Source organism: Xenopus laevis, chromosome 4L (genome assembly GCF_017654675.1).
Source record: "Xenopus laevis strain J_2021 chromosome 4L, Xenopus_laevis_v10.1, whole genome shotgun sequence".
NCBI classification, from domain to species: domain Eukaryota; kingdom Metazoa; phylum Chordata; class Amphibia; order Anura; family Pipidae; genus Xenopus; species Xenopus laevis.
The window spans coordinates 102165260-102188029 of record NC_054377.1 but is presented as its reverse complement, the minus strand read 5'-3'; the positions used below and the strand labels follow the sequence as shown (position 1 = coordinate 102188029).

General features: G+C 35.8%; 1 protein-coding gene across 1 annotated transcript in view; it reads right to left on the bottom strand.

Moving 5' to 3' along the window:
• The window catches only part of LOC108714398, a 155952-nt gene extending 133813 nt beyond the window's left edge, over positions 1-22139 (bottom strand). The window contains exons 1-3 of the mRNA XM_018258594.2: positions 21843-22139; positions 13106-13227; positions 7437-7484 (exon numbers count right to left, since the gene is read on the bottom strand). Of these exons, the coding sequence (XP_018114083.1) occupies positions 7437-7484; positions 13106-13227; positions 21843-21879 (207 nt within the window). The 5' untranslated portion in view covers positions 21880-22139. The remainder of the gene's footprint in view (positions 1-7436; positions 7485-13105; positions 13228-21842) is intronic.
• Between the last annotated feature and the right edge of the window lie 631 nt (positions 22140-22770).

The following is a 22770-nucleotide window of genomic DNA, read 5'->3' as shown; positions in this document are numbered from 1 at the left end:
GGGTGATACTTCTTTGGCACAAACCCAATTTAGTTCCAGGAATGAATAGGTGATGGCATCATTAAGAAGAGGTTTCTCAATACCCCCCTCAAGCTCCTGTGCAGTAGTTTTGGAATTATACAATATACAAGTAAATGAAAGTGCAAATGATGTAGCTAAATCACCTACAAACACAAAACAGAGAGGATTGATCAATGTATATCCCCTGTACCCTGTTTTGTTAGTATTTAGTATCTGTACATATATTTTCAAGTTTAGTTACAAAATTATGATCATAAATTTGGCAAATCACCAGATGGCAAACATTCAGGATAAGCCCCCACATTGGTGTGGAGGGTGAAATAATTAGTATGAGGTGCTAAACTATACTTTTTATAAATATCTTTGGCACAATGTTTATTCCGCTACAAATCATTAGCAATACAATCAGAACTTGACACTATGATGCCGTCTTTTGTACAGGTATCAGACCTGTTATTCAGATTGCTTGGGACCTGGGGTTTTCTGGATAACAGATCTTTCCATAATTTGGATCCTCATACGGTACCTTAAGTCTATTAGAAAGTCATGTAAACGTTAAACTCATTAGGCTTATGTTACTTCCAATAATAACTAATTATATCTTAGCTTGGATTAAGTACAAAATAATGTATTATTACAGACAAAAATTAAATGAAGAAATTTAGGTTATTTGGATAAAATGGAGTCTATGGGAGATGTACCATTATTTTTGTCAATTAAGGTTGCTGTACTGGGGGATTTCCAAGGGGTTAAAGTCTCAGTCCACTTTCTCAAAACCTGAGGCAACTTGTCTAATTAACCCTAATGTATGTTTTTTAAATTCAATAATTTAATATTAATCTGGTATAGCTTTTTCTCAACCAATAGGTTTCCTTCCCACAGAGTATTTTTTTGTTGGCACCTACTTTTCTTAGTAGATAGGGTTTAAAGAGACAACGTTTAGCCCCCTTCCATACCTTATATAGTGAGGGAGGGGGCACTTATTCCTACATGGTCACTAAACACTTACTGTAACAGTGGAGCTACCCAATGCCTTCCCACCAACATGGGGTTGTTTTCTCTGGAAAAAAAGGCACTTTGAGGGGACATGATTACACTTCACAAGTCCATTAGAGGACATTATAGACAAATTGCAGGGGACCTTTTTACCCATAAAGTGCATCACTGTACCATAGGCCACTCCTTCAGACTAGAAGAAAAGAGCTTTCATTTGAAGCAACGTAGGGGGTTCTTCACAGTCAGGACAGTGAGGTTGTGGAATGCACTGCCGGGTGATGTTGTGATGGCTGATTCAGTTAATGCCTTTAAGAATGGCTTGGATGATTTCTTGGACAGACATAATATCAAAGGCTATTGCGATACTAAACTCTTTAGTTAGTATAGGTATGGGTATATAGAATTTATGTGAAGGTATGGAGGGTTGTGTGTATGGATGCTGGGTTTTCATTTGGAGGGGTTGAACTTGGACTGTCTTTTTTCAACCCGGTTTAACTATGTAACATTAATCATGACTGGTGGGATCATTGCATTGAAACTACAAAACATTTGTTAGGGTTACCCCTTTTACTGTATCCCCATATATATTAGATTTTGCATTATGTAATACTACTTGTTTTATACAGTGCTGTACACACAATTTTTTTTTTTTTTATAGCTGTGATTGGCTGGATTTTCAATTAAGGAATGGAAAAACAAACAATTCTGAGAGGATCCTATAAAATACATTAGTATTTGCATCTTCGATTCATTACAAGTAATGGATACCCCATCAGATGAGGAGGAAATAGTCTATTCTTTCTTAAGAAAGCTTTCATGGATCTGTTCTGGCAAGTGATTATAGCAAACACCTGCAATGCTATCGAAAATACCTTTTGCTATATGATAGGGAAGGAAGTTCACAGGATCAAATGGAAGCTTGTGCTGGACAAAAAATAAATAGAAAAAAATTAGTAGGCTGGATTAAATAGAATGGTTACTGGGGCAGGGAGAACGTTTAATCACATTAGATACCAGTCTGTCGGACAGCTGTTGGAGGAATGGGAGGATTTGCTGAACAGACAACTTCTTACAGGGTTTCCACCACTTGAAAAGTGTATACCAAATAGCTCTATGTTCTCTCTCCAGATGCACCAACAATTATTACACAGGCATGTGGTGAATGACATATGAAAGTAGTAAGTGTGCCTTATTGCAGATTAGCCTAGTGAAAGACATGCATCAGTCAGAAAAACTCCTTCAGGAACGGAGACCTCACTGGTACCCAGGTTCACCATTTCCCGGCTCTGGACTTTCTGTGGTGGCATCTACAAGGAAACCCACTTTAGAAGGCAGGCATCAGTAGAAATGGAGTCAAAAACATTTTTGAGGAGGCAAAATATATTTCCAGTCCAGGCAGAAGTTCAAGGCAGGCAGTAAACCACGGTTAAAGAGATACGGACACCAGAAAATAAACTTTATCTTTTAACATAATCTTTAAATGCTATTTATAAATTTTGCAATAAAAGTATTGGACTGATGCTTTTACATTACCTTTTTACTACCCTGTTCCTCTCAGAGGGCTGCCATATTTGAACTTCAGCAGTCTGTTAGCATTAGAAACTCTAACAGACAAATTGAGAAGGGACAGTCAGGTTGACAAAACAAGTCAGGTTTAGGAACTTCAACTAACAATTACTTACAAAAGTAGAACTATCAGGGAAAAACAATCAACATGACCTATAGATAACCTTTCATGTAGATTAATATTTTGAAATAAAATTGTTAGTGCCGGTATCACTTTAATAGGCAAGGGATTCAACCAGATACTAACAAGAAACCGGATGGCAACAGGGACATGGATAAACATCAATTAAATGGCACATGGTCATCAAGAAACCAACAGCGAATGTCTTATCCTAAGGAAAGTGTTAACATGCCAATAACTAGGTTGGCATGCCTAATAGTGCAGATCTAAATCCAGAGCCACAATTGTTGTAGGCCACAGAATGAGTATAGATGATTATAGGAAAGCATCCATATCTCCTCTGATCTAGGGTTCACATCCTCATAAATCCATATTTCTTAAGAGGAGATCACATTTCTAATGATCAGGGCCTGCAATTTCCCAACATTTAGGAGGGCTGGTTTCTGGGGGGCTGGAACATGAAACACCCCTCATATGGATCACAGTATGTCCATATTTGCATTATAATATTGACTACTGGCAAATACCAATATAATATTGCAGAAAAAAGTCGCCAACTTTTTGACTTTTGGCGCATGCGCAGTAGAGCTGAACTGACAAATGCTCCTACTGCGCATGCGCCGCCAAACGCCAGGGAATCCAGGAAGAAGACCGCACGGGAGAAGATGGTGCCTGCGAACGCCACGGGAGAGGACCTGCGCTGAGGGGTAAGTAGCAACTTAGGGGCATTTGCCCAGGGGGGAGGGTTTTTGCGCAGAAAGGGGCTTCCTTCTCCGTTAAGGTAATGAGTGAATGTCCCAGCTGACCATAAATAGGCAACACGGCATGTACCCATGTCATACAACAGGACTTCATATTTATTGTATGCCCAGTTTCAAATCTTGCCTCCTGAAAGAAATTCCGGGTAACGTACTTAAAGCTTTTTCAAACCTACTTTTTTTATTTACCGTTTGCAACTTGGTTTTATTTTTGTGTGTTTTTGAACATAGACTCTTTACTTTTGTAATATTAAATATAAAATGTAATAAGTTTTGTCCTTTTGCTCTCAAAAGAAAAGTATGAAAGCTTGTGCCCAAACATAGAACTTTTTAGTGTATGTGGAAAGGGAAAGTTATCTATCAATATGTTAAAGGAAAACTATACTCCCAAAATGAACACTTAAGCAACAGATTCATATCATATTAAGTGGCATATTAAAGAATCTTACCAAACTGGAATATATATTTAAGTAAATATTGCCCTTTTACATCTCTTGCCTTGAGCCACCATTTCGTGATGGTCTCTGTGCTGCCTCAGAGATCACCTGACCAGAAATACTACAGCTCTAACTGTAACGGGAAGAAGTGTGGAAGCAAAAGATAGAACTCTCTCTGTTAATTGGCTCATGTGACATAACATGTATCGTTTGTTGGTATGTTTGTGAGTACAGTGAATCCTACGATCCCAGGGGGCGGCCCTTATTTTTTAAAATGGCAATTTTCTATTTATGATTACCCAATGGCACATACTACTAGAAAAGTATATTATGAAAATGGTTTATTTACATGAAGCAGGATTTTACATATGAGCTGTTTTATGCAATATCTTTTTATAGAGACCTACATTGTTTGGGGGGTATAGTTTTCCTTTAAATAATTAGTGCTGGTAACAGGCGCGAGTGTTTGAATGTAAATTAACCCTTTGGCTGCAGGAGTAGAAACTAACCCTGACTACAGTGAGAATATTTGATACTTTTCTGTATTGTGAAATATAACCTGTTAGATAGAGCAGGGAGATAATCATATTAGGTTTCTATCACCTGTTAATGATGGTGGCAGCAAGTAGATTTTCTGGGTGTTGGTATATGTTGGGGCATCTGATGTTAGTCTAACCGACAGGTAAGGTGACTGAGTGTAACCCCTTGTAGTCAAACCCATTATTGAGAGTGCCATTTTTGTGACACCAACAGATCTTCATGATTTACCACTGAGATTATATATTCTTAATCCTTGTGTAAAACTCCAAGAGAATGAAATACAGGCACCTACTGCAGATTCCAAGCCTCTGCCTAAAAATTATACTCATTATAAAAGTTTGAAACTAAATTGCAATGTATTGTTATCAGAGAGCTGATCTGAACTGCATGCACAGCTTCTCTGTAAGTGAGGACAGACACACCGGGGCTCATTTATAAAGACTGGGCAAATTTGCACCTGGGCAGTAACCCTTAGCAACCAATCAGTGAATAGCTTTTTTCATCCAGCTGCAGGTTGAACAGTGAAAGCAATCATCTGATTGTTTGTCATTGGAGACATTTTATCATGAAATATGCACATTTGGGGTCACGTAATGCGATAATCTGTGACATTATTTTGCAGCTTTGAAAAAAAAAAAAAATACAGAACATTAAAAGGAGTAACAGTTGCATTTTATCTTATTTTTTTACAAGAAACTGAAACATTGATGTCAAAACTGGATCCTTCAGAAAAAAATTTTTTTTTAATCAACTGGAAAAAGAAACATGGTGGTAACTGACACACCTGCACTGGTTGTTATTGCTCTGAGGCCATTTACTGATGAAATGAATGCTTTTAATAATTTTACATATTATAGAACAAATTAGCACAATTAGAGAAGGTCAGAAAGGTTGTACATAGAAACATATGTTAAAGCTATTTTCACCAAATAATACATAAAAGCCATCAATTTACCATTACTGTACCAATGATTTAATAACATGTATATTTAGTTAAATGTAAGCACATTTTTGTTTTTTTGGCCCAAAAATCTACAAGTTAATTTCAGGCTCCAAAACAATTCTTGGAGATGCCGAAAAACCAATTAGGAGCAGGCACTCAATGAAGGCAAACTTCCACCTGGCAAATAGTTCAAAGTGAAGAGCGTTTATTGTGTCCACAGCCTTACGCTTTTCGTGTCATAAACACTAAGGGGCAGATTTATCAAGGGTCGAAGTGAATTTGAGGGAATTTTCGAAGTAAAAAAAAGTAATTTTTTGGATACTTCGACCATCGAATAGGATACAACGACTTCGAATTTACTTCGACTCGAAGTAAAAAATCGTTTGACTATTCGACCATTCAATAATCAAAATACTGTCTCTTCAAAAAAAATTCTACTTCAATACTTCGCCAACTTAAACCTGCCGAATTGCTGTTTAGCCTATGGGGGACCTCCTGTGTGTTTTGCTAAGTTTTTTTAAGTCGAAGGATTTTCGTACGATAAAATAGTTCGAATCGAAGTACAATTGGAGTAAGATCGTACGATGTTTAAAATCCTCCGACTTCGAATTCAAATGTCGGAGGATTCTATTTGATGGTCAAATTTCGAAGTTTGATAAATCTGCCCCTTAATCATAGGCTAGAGATGCCTTTTGCACCAGATAATACTTTCAGGATAAAAACAGTTTTAAGAGGACGAGACTTGTTTTTGTAGGACAGGTTGCAATATTTGCCAGTAAATTCCAATAGAACAATGCAAATGAACATTTTCCCAGTGTGAGAAGAAATCCACAGGAGTAAATGAAGCAATTCGATTTTATGTTAACCCAGACTTGTACAGTTCCCATTTAATTATATGATGGGGGGAAAAGGGACAGAACATCCCCCCTCACAACACCCCATTTCTTTCTTGTAAAGTTGGTGTCATTACCCCATATACTCCGCTTTACAGATCTGCCAGCCAGATAATTTATTCATGAACTCCATCAACTCTTCAGCATTGCTCTGTAACACAATTAAAAGACTGTGCAGATCTTTCCATAAGTTCCCATAACAATGCAGTATGTACACATCATTAGGCAATATATCATGCACAGTGACAGCAGGAGTCTTAACCCCTTGAGCACTTGGAAACATCTTCAGTACAGTCAAAAATTAACCACTTGTTTGCTAAAGAGTTGGTATTAGTTTAAGAATGCAAAAATATAGCCATGTATATTATAGCATTTAAACAACAGTATCCACTATCTATGGCAAACATAAATTCATATTGGTTCCAAAACAATCCTTTGTGGTTTATTTAATTTTTTTTATATCTTTTTATTTAAGTTTTCATTTTTACAATGCAGTGTAATATAGTTGGTCTGTACATTCATCAATGATGCACAATTGTCAAATAAACACATGTGAAAAGACAAAAAATACTTTTTAACTTAACTTATTGCCCACTTCTCTTTATTTTCCCTAATTTGTTGGTTAATAAACCACTGTCATTCAAAGGAACAGTTCTAACTGGTAATGTATAGGTAGGACTATGGCAACATCCTCCTTTTCCTTGTCTAGCCATCTGATACAAATACATTTTTCCTTTTATAGGACTCTTGTCAAATACATAATTCCTATTAGGTTATACACGTTGTATCAGGGATTTATTTAATGTTTATGGTTTTATTATAGTGATCCAAATTATAGAAAAAAACACTATTACCAGAAAACCCGTTCAAGTATTCTAGAAAATCGATCCCATACCTCTATGAAGTATTTGCTACATAATAACTAAACAGTTTCTGAAGTTACAGTACAAATCTGGAAATGTTTTACCCCTTCAAGCAGTGTGAGAGGCCTACAAGCAGATGGAGCATCACGATTTCAGCCCATACCAGAAAGGCAACAAGTTAGATTTAAAACCAGCTATCATATGAATCCAGGTAATTTCAATTACACCTATTCGTTGTGCTGGGATGTTTCTTGACCATAGACATGTACTGTATAGCCAAATCAATTTCTCCACTTACCTTTGCTGTACATGCCTTGCATCTCTGTCGATCTTCATTACCAGTGCCCTGTTAGAGAAAAGCATCTTTTGGTAAGGACTGTTGTTTTAAGATGATATTAACAAGGGAGAGAAAGAACACAAAAATATTCATTTTCTCCTGGCATTGTAAAAGAAACACAGAGCCAGAGAAATAACGAGAAATGAATGTTTTATTATTTCAAAATCTGGTTTACATTTGACAGTTGGCACTTTCTTTGCATTTTTATTTCTCTTTTTCTAAAAGCTTTCTAAAAGTACTTCCTGAGTCAGTATGAATATACATGTGCCTGAGTGGCCAATGTGATCAAAAGTCCAGAGATGAAATTTCCCTCAAAAAAACATAATTTAGATGAGATTTAAAGATTTTAAAATTCCATATGTTCTTCAGGGAAAAGATCGTTGATGAGCTATCAAGTGGTTTATAATCAAGTACACTATAATAAACCAGCTCTATGTCCAGTGTTATACTATACTAATGCCAGAATGCAAGAATGCAGTATACACACACAGAAAGGTGTATTAGAAAGCAGAATAAAACCACAATAAGCTTACGAACCATTTTTCCCCTTCATTAATATTCATTTTCACTTTCTTTAAAAAAAAAAAACAAAACGCTATTTTTCAGTTCATAAAAACAAAAATGTGTCTTTCATTTTAGTAAAAGAACTGTATTGTAACGGTTCCCTTGTGGAATTTGAAAGCATTTGCCCAGAAATGTTATTGAATTTCAGTCCTAGCTTCAGAAAATGTGGTTACTAGGAGCTATTTAAAAACATTCAAAATAAGAATAGTGATTGGCATAATTAACACTTTTAAGTTGATGCATACAACAGTTATTAAAGAAGGCAATGATTATATAGCAGAATCATCAACACAATACAAAGGTTGCAGTTATTATATTTCAATTTAGACTTGGTCGCCAAGTCATCTGTATTTTGCAGTTCTTTGAAAAGAAGATGTTAAACTAAACTTGATATGATAAAAGTATAGGCAACTTATTTATCATCATTAGGTGATTGCAATTGTTACAGAACATGCTTTTACACATTGAAGGAAATTTCGCATCTGTCCTTAAGTAATTAATAGGAGGCAGGGAAATGCCCTCAAGAAAATCATTTGCTTTTTGTTTTTTTAAAATTTTTATATATACATATAGACAATTACAAGAGTCCTCAGCACTCAACCCATTATCAATATATTTAAGACAGAGACATTTTGTGCATACTGCTACTGAAAAATGCCTTACCCTTTAAACAAAACAGGGATTGTTTGTCCATATATTGCAATATATTTAAGCTGGCCAACTACGTCAAAGTCATCCCATATCTGGCCAGTCCTATGCTCAATTTTCATCTGATTCATTAAGAATTCTATAGTTTCATTATACATTTTATAAAAGGGACGAATACGTTTTACCTGCAACTTACTAGCTGCTTTCAAAGTAAAACTCCCAAACTTGGCTGCCCTTTTATTTAGACACCAGTGGGATCACCTGACTATAGTTGGAGAGGGTGGGAGCTACAACATGGAGCTGGTCACTGCTCCTGTAGAACTTCTACAGGAGCAGTGACCAGCTCCATGTTGTAGCTCCCACCCTCTCCAACTATATTATATATATATATATATATATATATATATATATATATATATATATATAAATATATATATATATATATATAAAATATATATATATATATATAAAATATATATATATATATATATATATATAAAATATATATATATATATAAAATATATATATATATATAAATATATATATATATATATAAAATATATATATATATATATATAAAATATATATATATATATATATATATATATATATATATATATATATATATATATATATATATATATATATATATATATATATATATATATATATATTTATTTGAAAACAGGACTAAAAGAGGTATAGTGTTTGTTGCTCTACCACCCTACACTACGCCACCCGTTACATATTCCCTTCCAATGTCCAGACACCACAGATCTGAAAAACACTAATGAACTATAAATACCTTAAATAAAAGTGAGAAAACAACAGGCATGTTCTTTTAACAAGATCTTAAGCCTATAGCCTGGTTTTCTCCATTCCCCAATACTGTATATTTTGTGTTAATATTTCTTACAAAACCTTAACACAGATAGGAGAACAGTAGTGCAAATAAATCATCAAACACAGTTACTTTATATTAAGACACAGGGATCAAAATGCCAAGATGGAAGGAGTTCTGGGTGATTTTGCATCCTTCTTGATTTTTGTTGCTAGGTCTGTAGAATAAATTTCAACTTTAATATCATTCATTAATGCTAGAGTTCAGCTTATCATTGTTGAAAGTTGAACGCATATGGACCCATGCATGTAACAGTATAAAGAATCAGAATTCTAACCTGTACACCTGCCTATTCTCCCCTTATCTGCTAAACAGCTGCTGCTTGTATGAAACTGACACTAGAAGGCTGAATGGCACTCCAAGGCCATCAGTAGAAAAGGAAAAAAAAAAAAAAAAAAACATTTTCAGACCGCAGATCGGACATCTGAAATAAACCATATTTTACATCTATCATAACATACATTTTTATGTATATAGTATAAGTTCAAAAGGAGCTGCATTCTATGGTGATAAAAGCACTTATAGCAGAATACAAGAGACACGGTGAACTGCATCTCACACCTCCAAAGTTGGATTGAGTACATAGAGTGGTCTTAAGTCAATGCCACTTTGTGGGAACCACGTAAGTGGTAAAAATCAGGTTGTATTCTCCTCTAAGTGCTTTTAACTCCATAATCTTGTTTCACAATTTTTTCACGCTTTTCTCATTAAACTGGCTCCCGCTAATATATATTTTTTATATTTTTTGTTTTTGCTATTTTTAGTTTCTACTTATGTTTGGGAATTTGAATTTGTATGGGGTGGGGGGTGATCACACCACTCATAGTGATCTCACATATACACACAATCCTCCAGCACACCGTTCATTACTAAAGACCCAGGTGCCATATTGCAAAATCATGTACTTTGTTTGTTATAGTTTATACAGGTGCAGTGACCAGCTCTATGTTGTAGCTCCCACCCTTTCCAGCTATAGTCAGGTGATCCCACTGGTGGCCAATAAAAGGACACCTAAAAGCAGCAAGTAAGTTGCAGGTAAAACTTAGTCCCTGTGTAAAATGTATAATACAGCAATAGAATTCTTAATGAATCGGATTAAAGTTGAATATAGGACTGGCCAGATATGGGATGACTGACTTAGTTGGCCATCTTAAATATATTGCAATATATGGACAAACAATCCCTGTTTTGTTTAAAGGGTAAATAGAGACAAAATCTAGAAGCACACCAAAAAACATTTGCTGCGTGTAAAAAAGGAGATTTATTTAGCCCATATTCATTTCACAAGCAAGGCAACGTTTCGGACCCCTCTGGGCCCTTTATCAAGCCTGTTTAAAGGGTAAGGCATTTTTTGGTAGCTTAAGTCACAAGTCACTTTATTCACTATATATACACACACACCGTGAAACCACAATTTTACGTTTTCCCTCATTTTACATTGTTGTTTCGTGGTCCCACCTGTATATTATGCACACTACATTTCCCTGACAAAAAAATTATATATATATATATATATATATATATATATATATATATATATATATATATATATATATATATATATATATATATATATATATATATATATATATATATATATATATATATAAATAATACACAAAAGCCATGAATATCTTGTAAATTATATTCTTATAAACGGTGAGTAGTGATGTCATCAGTTATAAACGGTGAGTAGTGATGTAATTTCTGTCACATGACTAACTAAAATTTGTGTATTATAATAAATAAAGTACCCCCAGTTGTAAAATATGAGGATATTATAAGTTACCTCGGAGTTCCATGACCTGTATATGAAACTCCTCGGTAACTTATAATATCCTTATATTTTACAAGAGGGGGTACTTTATTCACTATATATATATATATATATATATATATATATATATATATATATATATATATATATATATATATATATATATATATATATATATATATATATATATATATAATATTTTTATTATTATTATCATCAAGTATTTTTAGAGCGCCAACATATTGCGCAGTGCATATATAGTTAGGTATAGCTTGATGGTTAAAAACAACATTTATAGTAAAAGTATTTCCAACTAGTATATTCTTGTGATGACTAGTCACCAGGTCTGGACTGAGAATTAAAATAGGTCCTGGCATTTCAGGAAAACCGAGCCCCACATAGAGGCCCAAACATCCCCCACCAACCCACTAAATAGTGACTTTCTATGGGACCTTACAGCAGCCCCTCTGGCATTTGCCAGAACCCACAGATTGTCAGTCCGGCCTGCTGGTCACCTAATAAAGGAAGTAGATTGTTGAAGTAAGAATGCCACTGTGATGGGGTGAATTTAGTTTTTTATTGTTTGTTAATGCTAATTTGTTTTGCTGGCCAGTAATCTGTGTAAATAGCTATTTGTATAATTTATGTAAATACTTTGGGTGTTATTTAGCTTTGGTTAACAAACTGAGGCCTACTTTGTTTGAAGCATGTGACTCAGCTGTGTTCAGAGTATATGTAAATGGTGCTAAAACAATTGTATATTGAAAGCTGTTTTTGCTGTATGTTAATACACAAGTGTGCATGGAAAGCTTTACTTTTATATATAATAGTGAAATTTATTGTACAAAGCACTTACCTACAGCTCTCAGAGAAGCCACTTCTTAAAGGGGTGGGCAGCCTCTCCTAATGAATATTTATAGGGTAGATGCTGATCACATGGTGTCAGCATAGAGCAGTCTGGAAGCTATAAAAGCTGCAGACTGAAATCATTGGGGTGTGTTAAGACTTTGGGAGAGGTTGTTCTGGAGCTTAGGAATATGTGTGCTTGCAGGGTTACTGCTGACCCCCTGCTGGTGAAAAGTGCATACTGCAGCTTTGCACATTGTTTTCTTCATTTGCATGAAAAATAAAGCACAAACTTTCCACTGAAGATCTGCCGGGCTACTGTACTTACATGCGCCCAGTGACAGCCACAAAACAGCTGTAGGAAAAAAAAAAGTGTTGATCACTTTATGTAAGCATTAGATCTGTCCTTTTGGAGGTTTGTGCCACTGGTTTAGTTTGCAATATAATATTGAATTAAATAGTACTGGGGAGGGATAAGGACAAATTCAGTTTTTTGGTAGTAATTAAGTATTCCAAAAATCATTGGGATTACTGTAGAACCCCCATTTCTGCTCCCCAGAAAAATGGTGTAAAATCCAGGAAAATGTAAAAACCCTAAAAATATTAGGCATAATATATAGATGGGACCACGAAAAAGATGTAAAATGGGGGAAAATTTTAAATCAGGGTATGTAAAATTGAGATTTCACTGTAGTTGTCTGACTTCATTTGAGTATTTTAAATTCGGGAACCTTAGATGAAGAGTATTTCACTGTTTAATATGAACACCTATGTGAGCCAACCCTAATTCTAAACACAATCAATTCTCAATGATACACACATTTACCATTTATAGAAAAAGAACATACCAAACATGAAGCATTACCCAAAAGTCATACTCTTCACCATCATACCTTTTGTATCCATTTTAACAGACAATTCTGATGCGCAATTAGATCTTTGCAGTCGCAGAAGGTGTGTAGCTCATCCTGTCCATTTTGTTCTTCTTCTCGACAGATAAAACATTCTTTCAAGTCTAGTTAAAGAGATTAATAAGAGTAAAAGGACTCATCAGTTTCTCATTATCGACTGAATCATTTGGTTTTCATTTAACCAATTAAAAAACAAAAGATCTTAAAATGAAAATACCACAACCTGAAATTGAAAACATATTGAAACTGGTTCCTAGTGTTGAATGTAAAAAAATAGTTGAGAAGCCATTATGTGCCGATATGACATGTGCAAATACTTAACACATAAATATGGTTTTAATCTTATGAAAAAAAAAAAATCAGTGTGCATCTTCCTTTTTAGCCTTGATAATATGTAATAAATTAGACATGCCATTTCAAATATTCCTGTGGGATGCGGTTAAAGTAATAGAGCAAATCGTTGTACCCTTGAACCTTTATCTGAGAGATTCTGAACATGAGGAGGGATGTGTGAAGAACAAAATCCAGGAGCCTAAATATCTTTCTTGCAGCAATTCTATTAACTCCAACCTTTATTTTGAAGTCTGTTAAATCTCACTGTGCAACTTGGAAGTGCCAATTTTAACAGAAATACCGAAGAATTTCAGCCTCCGTATGGTTACATACGGTTGTTGTATGTTTAAATTAATAAATGAATGGTACATTGAGAGAATAAAGGTGAATGACCAAACCACCTCCTTATGCCCAAATAAGATAGAGTAGGTATCTTGGGAATTAAACCATTTTTCACTTTCGTTTTTTAACAATAGTCGATAAACCATGGGGGAATTTATTACATTTTGAATTGGGAGTCCTTTCAATTTCCTGGCATTTTAACATTTACTAAACTTTTCTTTTTTTTGTTACATTGACAATTGTTAACAATTTCACTCAAACCCCCGCCTACTTCATTCAATACATCTATAAATACATTTGGACAGCTGGAAAGTTGCTTTGAAAAATCCTGGCCAGAAGAAGCTGAAGGAGAACCAAGAATATATTGCTTGTCTTGAAGAACAGTGGTCGTGTGGACATACTATTCTGCAACATGCAGTATAGAGTTGTGGGAAGCATAGCACTGACCCAATGTAGCTTACTTTAACACAGATGTTCAGTTGGAAGCCCATGGGTAATCACACCCACATTCCACTGTATGACATCAGTGATTCCACTGTAGTTCTAGTAAATTGAAACTTATCTTGTGTATAGGTGTTTATTACTAATAAACTAATAATAAACTGTATTTGGCCAAATTTGAATCGTACAAATCGAAGGAATAGCACATTCGATCAAATTTGATTCAAAGTTTTTCCCAAAAAAAAAAATATTTGATTTTTCAAAGTCCACCAATTGACTCCAAATAGGTTCTAGGAAGTCGCCCATAGGCTAAAACAGCAATTTTACAGGTTTTAGATGGCGAGTGGTTGAAGTCGAGTACAAGATAGTACATGATAGATTTTGATATACGGTACTTATTTTTTTTTATATTCTAATCTAATTTAGACTATTCCCTAGTTGAAGTACACAAAAAATAGCTGGAAATTTTAATTTTTTCTAATTTTTTTTTTTTATAAAACTGATCTCACTTCGTCCAGTTGTCCTTTGGCAGCAATTCACTTTTCATATTCAAAATTACCCTGTTATCTTTATTTTATTACATGAGCTTTATTTGGTAATGCATATTTTGGGATACATAATGTATGCAGCATATAAAAGAAATAGATGGTGCAAAATAGAGGGAAATACTGGCAGAGAACCTGTTAGTGTCCTGAAAATTTGTCTTTCAGCAGGATTATGAACCCTAACACAAGGCCAGAACAACATTGGAGTGACTTAAGATCAAAAAGAAGTGAATGTGCTACAATGGCCCAGTCAATGCTCTGATCTCAGTCCAGTTGAAAATGTTGACATCTAACTTGAGCAATCTGTAAAAATGGCAGACTGCTTAATGTACACAACTGGTTCATACTTATCCCAGCAGACTAAAAACTGTTCTTGCAAAGTAAAATAAAAGGGATTAAATGTAATAGCATATTTCAGTTTCCTGTTTATATAAGCAATGGGTTCCAGCACTCCGTAGCAAAAATAAAATACCAAAATCATCCACTACTTTTTACAAACTGATACACATCAGACTTTGATAAAGATATTAAACAATAGATTTTGTTAAAGTTAAAAAAAAACAAAAAAAAAACTGTACAGGTCGGCATTTCAGTCCCCATTTTGGACCTTTATCAGGTCTTGATAAAGGTCCAAGATGGGGACTGAAACGTCAACCTATGTTTTCATATTTTTATAGAAGCCCGGTGTGGCATGCATCAATTTGTAAAAAAAATAATGTGTATGTGAATAGCTATAGAAACAAAGAAAGAGAAAGATTTCTCTTTGAATCACGCACTTTTCCCCATAGTACAATAGGCCAAATGCATTAGCTATGCTCAAAATGGAAAAAAGTTAGATTTAAAAATAAATCTTAAACCCACTGCAAAAAATGACATTGAAATGAAACATGCTCTCACCAGGTATCATTTACCATATCATATGCAAAAGGTCTTTTGATATAACTTCCAATAATATTTTTATTCCTGGAGCTCCCTGATTATATTAGCAATGGATATATCCTACAGGTGTTCAGTAAGGAATATTGGAAATGTCCAGCGCTGACTGTGCCAAGTTGAACTTTAAGAACACAACTTTTAATATACGTTATGAAAATCTGGCTTGAAGTACTGAACTTCAATATTCCTAAAGGCTTTCCAGCATTTTCAAAAACTTAATTTAAAGGTGGTAATAATGTAGAACTGACACTTTATAGCTTTTCTGGATTTCGACTATTGCTACAGAAATACATGGCCATTTCATTTATTCAGTAGTCTGCCTTGGACATGTAGATACATTTAGATGATATTAATTCACATTTTACTTCAACTGTGTCACAATTAGATTTGATCAAATATGATGTAAACATTTAGTTCTGCAAATCCAACTATTGCAGAAAAAGTTTGTCTGAGTTACACAAATAGATTGCCCTTATAAATGGTCAGAAAAAATGTAGATTTATAATTTTTAACAGTGTGACCCATACATGCAAACACATTTAAAAAGCCACTGAAAAGGAAGTTTATTTTTCCCCATTATTACTTATTGCAGTACTGACACTGGAACTCCTTTTGTTAAAAGTGAAAAACAAGAATGTACCAGTGTATTATACTCTTTTAAATATCAAAGGAATGTGCTTAAACAAAAGTATTGTTTCATGCGGATTTAATGAATATATATGCAAAAACTCTAATTCTGCCCATCTCTTTAACTTCCTGCTGCCTCTTTTCCCAGGCTGTGCAGGGGAGCTGGTCACACCCAGCATGTTGCACTGTAGGATAGACTGACCTGATAGGGAACTGATGCCTATCTTTGCTTGTTTGATTGCAGGGTTGCGATTGTCTGTCCCCCTCCTACTGTGATTCTGGCAGGCCCCATTAGAACACAGTTGAATCACAGTTTCAAATGCAGGGTGCATTTGAAACTCTGACAGGGATCACAGCTGATCTATAGGGAGTTCCAATAATGGGAGCATTTTTGAAGATGATATTCATTTTTAGCCCCAAGTAAAACCAGAACTATGTATTCTTCATTATTGCCTGCAAAATTTGTTGTTGTTTTTTTTTAACATGAAGGCCAGGAGTTAAAATGAAGATGAGGGAAGAGAAAATGTGACAGGGGTCTTGAGGTCAGGTCCTCTGGTGGTGCCCCAGTCCAACTATGGAAATGGTATATACAATACAACTGGATATTAAAAAAAACATTCCACCACTGATCCAAACAGATTGTTCCGTTCAACCACTATCCATATAGGATGGGGATCAGCAACCTGTGGTGCTTCAAATTATGTTATATCCCACTAACAGCCGTGTTATAACATTGGAAGCGCTTGCAATATCATGGATACAATAATGATATACATTATAGAGCTAGTGGGTTGACACTTTAGTGCAGTGTGTTCTGGTCAGGGAGAATGGTGGCTTTGGGAGATCCAGTGTGTACCCAGCTGCCATAGTCGAGAGGGTGGCAGTCATTTTGCCACAATAACCTCAAAAGCAAATTAGAGACTCACCCCAAAAACCAAAATGAAATCTGGTTTGAGAATAACCGTGATAAAGGAGAATCTTATAGCACTGTGGCAGCACGAGGACTGGAAATATAAATAATCATGGTCAGCAAGAGATAATTGTTATAGAAACAATGCTCCAAATGAATGGATGTGAATTTTTTTTTTTTTCAAGTAAAAGGGTGACATACAGGGACAGTGAAGCACTGAGCAAAGACATTTGGTTTTGGCAAGGGCTAATGAAAGTGTAGTTTAGCCAAGGATCACAAGGGAGGATCTTTTAAATAACTTTTTAATAATAAATTGGCACATGTAATGCTGTTGGTCTGAAACCCGTTTGTAAATGTGTCCTAAGGTATCCCAAACGAAAGTCAAGAAATTAGCCAAAACAAAAATCACCCAGAAAACGATATTGCTTGGTTCAGTAGAACTGAATAACACCCACATTAGAAAGTACTAGCAAGGACATACCCTTCTCTTTGTCCTTTTCCAGAATTATCCAATTTACAGCAGGACTATTAGCAAATACCTATCAATCAGCAACTCAAGACTTATGCTCTGACTATCTGATGCACATCTTATAGAGCCAATAAAAAGGTAAATTCTTTGCAAGTTATTTTTGGCGATTACAAATTTAGATAATTTTTAACATCTGGAAAGGACTTACTGTAAGCACTAACTGAATAACCCATTAGGTCATTTGCAGATAGATTTGTCTTAAATGACTTTATTGGATTTTGCATTAGTATTTTGCATTAGTATTTTTGTTACATGTTGGCTGTATCTGAATGCGTGCTAAATTCTAAAAGCTTACATTAAGAAACACACATTGCCAAAAAAGAAATGGTATATGACAGAAATATTGCACAGAGATTGATTGAATAGCTGCAAATCATGTGCCAACCATTAGAACAGAGGAAGCACGTGAGTGAAGGTAAAAACTGCAATTTATAGACTTTTTTTTGGATAGTCGACTGCACAGCTTTTTCATCATTCTGAAATGGTATAGCTTTATCTGCAAGAGTGCAAACCTGTTGGGATAACTTATATTTTTCATAAAGACTTATGATATTTATTTAATATAACACAGGCAGGGGCGATCCATGGGCTGCTGCTGCCGCCTGAGGCAGGAACCCCGATGCCACCCCCCTCTCCGCACTTAAAAGTTTAGGGTCGGAGAGGGTCAAAAGGGGCCACATCGCTAGCGCAATGAGCGCGTATTGCACTTTCTGCAATAGCAGAGCCAAATTTCCGGTTTAAAAAACGTAAATTTGGCTCTTAAAGTTACAGGAGGCGGCTTTTTGCTGCACCTTGTAACTGATCGTTCACTGCCGTCTGAGGCAAGGTGCTCACCTTGCCTCATGGCACCTTGCCTCATGGCAGGTACAGTCCTGAACACAGGGTATAGGGTAAAGGGTAGCTATAAAGAATTACAGAAAACATGTTGCCTGTGCTCTTAGTCTTGGATGAACCCCCAGACCAGAAAAAAATCCTTGGTTCATTGAAGAAATTACATATTATATAATTTCTGATGAACTACAGTTCTGAGCACACCTGACACGTCTATAATAACAGCTGGGATGAGAAAATTTTTTGCATTGACAATCTGCGATGGCAACATGGCTAACCATGCACACTTAGACATGGGTGTTTGTACTTGAGGTTTGGTGATCTGATTGTCCAATTTTATCTGCATTAATTCACACTCTCATGGATACAAATCTATAGAGGAGACATCGATCAATGAACTACTACATGTATGTTGCCCTTCACTGGCTTGATCACAAATGAACACACAGCCCCATAAATGCAGGTACAGACGACAGCACCATGTTTTTTATTTACATGTTCAGAGTCCAGAAGTATATATTTTTTTTTTTTATTTGATTTTGTGATTTTCCATATAGGGTTGAAGTATTGGTTAGGGTACACATTTTATTAAACTAGTCCTGCATGGGCATTAACAGCAAGACAGAAATTGTGTCTCACCATGACAAACCTTTACCCCGGTGCAGCAATCTCACTGACAAGCAGTCCTAAACCTGTGTACCAAAGCAGTGCAAAGGATTTATTATTTGACATGATTTCTATGGCCATAACTAAATTAATAAGCCCAAAAGCAAGATTTACACAAAAAGTTAAATCTACCAAACTCAAAAAGCCACCAAAGTCACGCCTACCCAAGACCATTCCTAATTCACTGCTAAATTAGCAATCAACCATTTGAGCAACATATAATAATTACTCCTTTATTATGGATTGTAAAATTAGCAACACACCAACAACATATTTTATTCTAGTAAATATGTTTATTTTAATTATTTCATTTAAATATCGACTAGGGCAGATACCAAAGCTGCAATCCATATGAAAAACTTCCAAACATTCTCATCCCAGTACTTTGTCCCCGACAGGTTGCTACTCAAGCATTATTCATGCTCAGATTGTTTGTAAGTATTAAATGATTAATCTATTTAATATGCAGGAAGTCACGTCTTATACAGTCACACTAACTGAATGTTTCAAGGGGTGGGGTTAATGGTGCTGGGTTGGGCTGATTAATTACCTTTAATAACTAATTCCAATATCCTTACAGGCTCAGTTGGCATCGCTGAATTGAGAGATACAACCATCCCTAAATGCTTGGTGGAAGTCAGCTCCTCAGTTTTATACTTGTTTTTATTCTTAATTTTAACTACTGTCTTGTTGCTAGGGTGCCTGACCCTGGCAACCAGGAATTATTTTTTTTTTTTAAAAAAATAGAAAAATGCAGACTGGGATATAAATAGGAGGAGAGAAGAATAGAAATATATCAGTAATAAATAAGGCTAGTTTCCTTGGTCTTCACGGTTATAAAATATATATAGAAGTTTAGATTTCAGGTGTGTTAGGCAGAAAAACTATTTGCACTGCTGCTTAGATTACATCAGTTTACAAAGCAGCATATATAGGGGTATATTTATCATGCAGTGTAAAAAGTGAAGCATTACCAGTGATGTTACCCAGAGCAACCAAAGAGCAATTAGATTGCAACAGTTAGAAAACAAAAGCAGATATCCGATTGGTTGCTATGAGCAACACTGGTAATATTTCACTGCACTTTTAACACAGCAGTATAAATAGACCCATATATGTTAATTTTTAGATTAACTTTTTATTCAAAGGAGAACAAAAGTTGCTGGGGAGGGGCAAGAAAGCTGTTAAGATACCCTAATGACTCTAGTTGTCCACCTCCTACCACCAACCAGTGCTCCCCATCCTCAAAAAAAAAAAAAAAAAATACACTGGCCAAAATTTTTCTGCACCACACTGGGTAAGCTTATGTGCAGCACAGATCTTCACTGATATCACTCACTGCATTGCAGCTGCACATAAAAGGTATACGTGGTCAATGCATTCTTTAAATAAGAGGAGTGCCAAAGGGTGGAAGGTTAAGTGCCTAGAACCCCTGGTGGGGGGTGCCCCATACCCAGCGTTTCTACCTCTCTTATCGGAGAAATGGGTTTCCATATATCATACACTGACAGCTTCTTCCTATTTATCTATTATTTAATAGGAAACTTTCACTGTGAGATATTCTTGCTTGTCTGGAAAGTTGTACTTAGCAATTCTTACCCACTAGCAGAAGCATGTTCTACAGACAGCATTTGGGCCTTTTCACATGGGCATTTCAACTTGTCTCTACTAAAATGCATGCTGAATCCAAATATATATTAATGCAAGTATGTGTTAATCAGCATGCATAAAAAATGCAAATGAATGTTACAATAGGTCTGAACTGAAACAACCATGCAGAATAGAATCAATTAACTCATGCACTCAGGGTAGGACTCCACAAACGATTTTGTCGCGATCCGGCGCACTGCAACAAAACGCATGTGACAAAAATAAGGTAAGAGCATTGATCCGACGTGACTGTCGGATGCAGACGCTGCATGCTCTGTCATTTTGTTGCAGCGCGTCGGATCGCGACAAAATCGTTCGTGGAGTCCTACCCCTACGTGCACCCAACCTACATCTCAAATGCAGACACACATGTGCAAGGACCCTTTCTATCTGTGGTAATGAGTAAGTTGCCTCCAAACAAGCAAGAGAAACACTACTAAGACAGAAAAGATGAGAAATTCAGCTGAAGAGGAGTAACCTGGTGGTTTTTGGAGTTATTTAGCTTTTTATCCAGCAGCTCTCCATCTGGTTACTAGGGTCCAAATTACCCTAAAAACCATGCATGGACATGAATAGGAGATAATAAATTCATAGCCATAGAGAATTAGAGAATATTGAAAAGTGTCTGAAGAAGGCAATAAACTATTAAAAAGAAAAAATGAAGGCCAATTGAAAAGTTGCCATTCTATAACATACTAAAAATGAACTTAAAAGGTGAGCCACCCCTTTAACCAGGGCCATTGAAAAAGAAGGAGGTCGTCATTTCACTGGCCCTGGTTGCAGAAATGATCTGGTCAGTAAAATTCTACATGTGACTATGAAAGTATACTTTTCTTCCAACAATTATGTTTCACTTTCTTTTTTAAGGCTTACAGTATGCAGTAAATGTAGCTACAGTTCAGATATTACCTGTAATTGGAATGAATGTAGATGTGGTGTATGTCATTACAGATGCAGAGTGCAGATCCAAACGCCACTTAAAAACAAAACAATTACTGTATAGATAAAAACTCTTCTTCAACTGCTCCCAGGTAAAATCTTCTTTGTGCTCACAGGGTCAGTAATCCAAGCCTCTTGATTGCATTGCCTTGTATGTGCCTTATTTTAACTTTACTTTTAAAATCAGGGTAAAATGTGTTGCAATCTCTTCTATTAGAGAATAAAAGCTATCCTGTTTTGCCATCAGCTGTTTTTGTTATGAAGGAAGTTTAAATAGCCGCAGCCCAGGTTGTGGGATGGTCTAAAAAGAATCAGCTGAAGAGAAACCGAAAGTGTCTTTGTTGTGAAATTCCAGCAGTTAGATTCTGCTGTGAAATGACGTCGACAAGAATTCAAGAGCACAAACTGTGTTGCTTTTATTTAAAATGTTGTTTTGATTGTCAGTTTAGTATCTCCTTTATAACATTGAGACTCTGAGGTTGCTTCATCCTGCACTGCCATCAATGAGGCTGGTTTTAAAAAGGTGAGGAGGATGTGGTACATATGTCTTAGGGCTCTTACAGACGAGCGTTTGAAGCTGCGCTCCCCTGCGTTCCGGTTTTATGCGTTCAGCTGCAGGGGAGCGCAGAAGTAGACGCATTCAGTTTTTTTCAATGGGGCTGTACTCACACGGGCGCATGTAGGCACCGAACGCAGGTTGAGATGCAACATGCTGCATTTTTTCTGCGTTCGTCACCTACATGCACTTGTGTGAGTACAGCCCCATTGAAAAAAACTGAATGCGTCTACTAATGCTCTCCCCTGTGGTTGAACGCATAAAACCGGAACGCAGGGGAGCGCAGCTTCAAACGCTCGTCTGTAAGAGCCCTTATGGGTAATTTCTCCAGTTTCCTGCTGC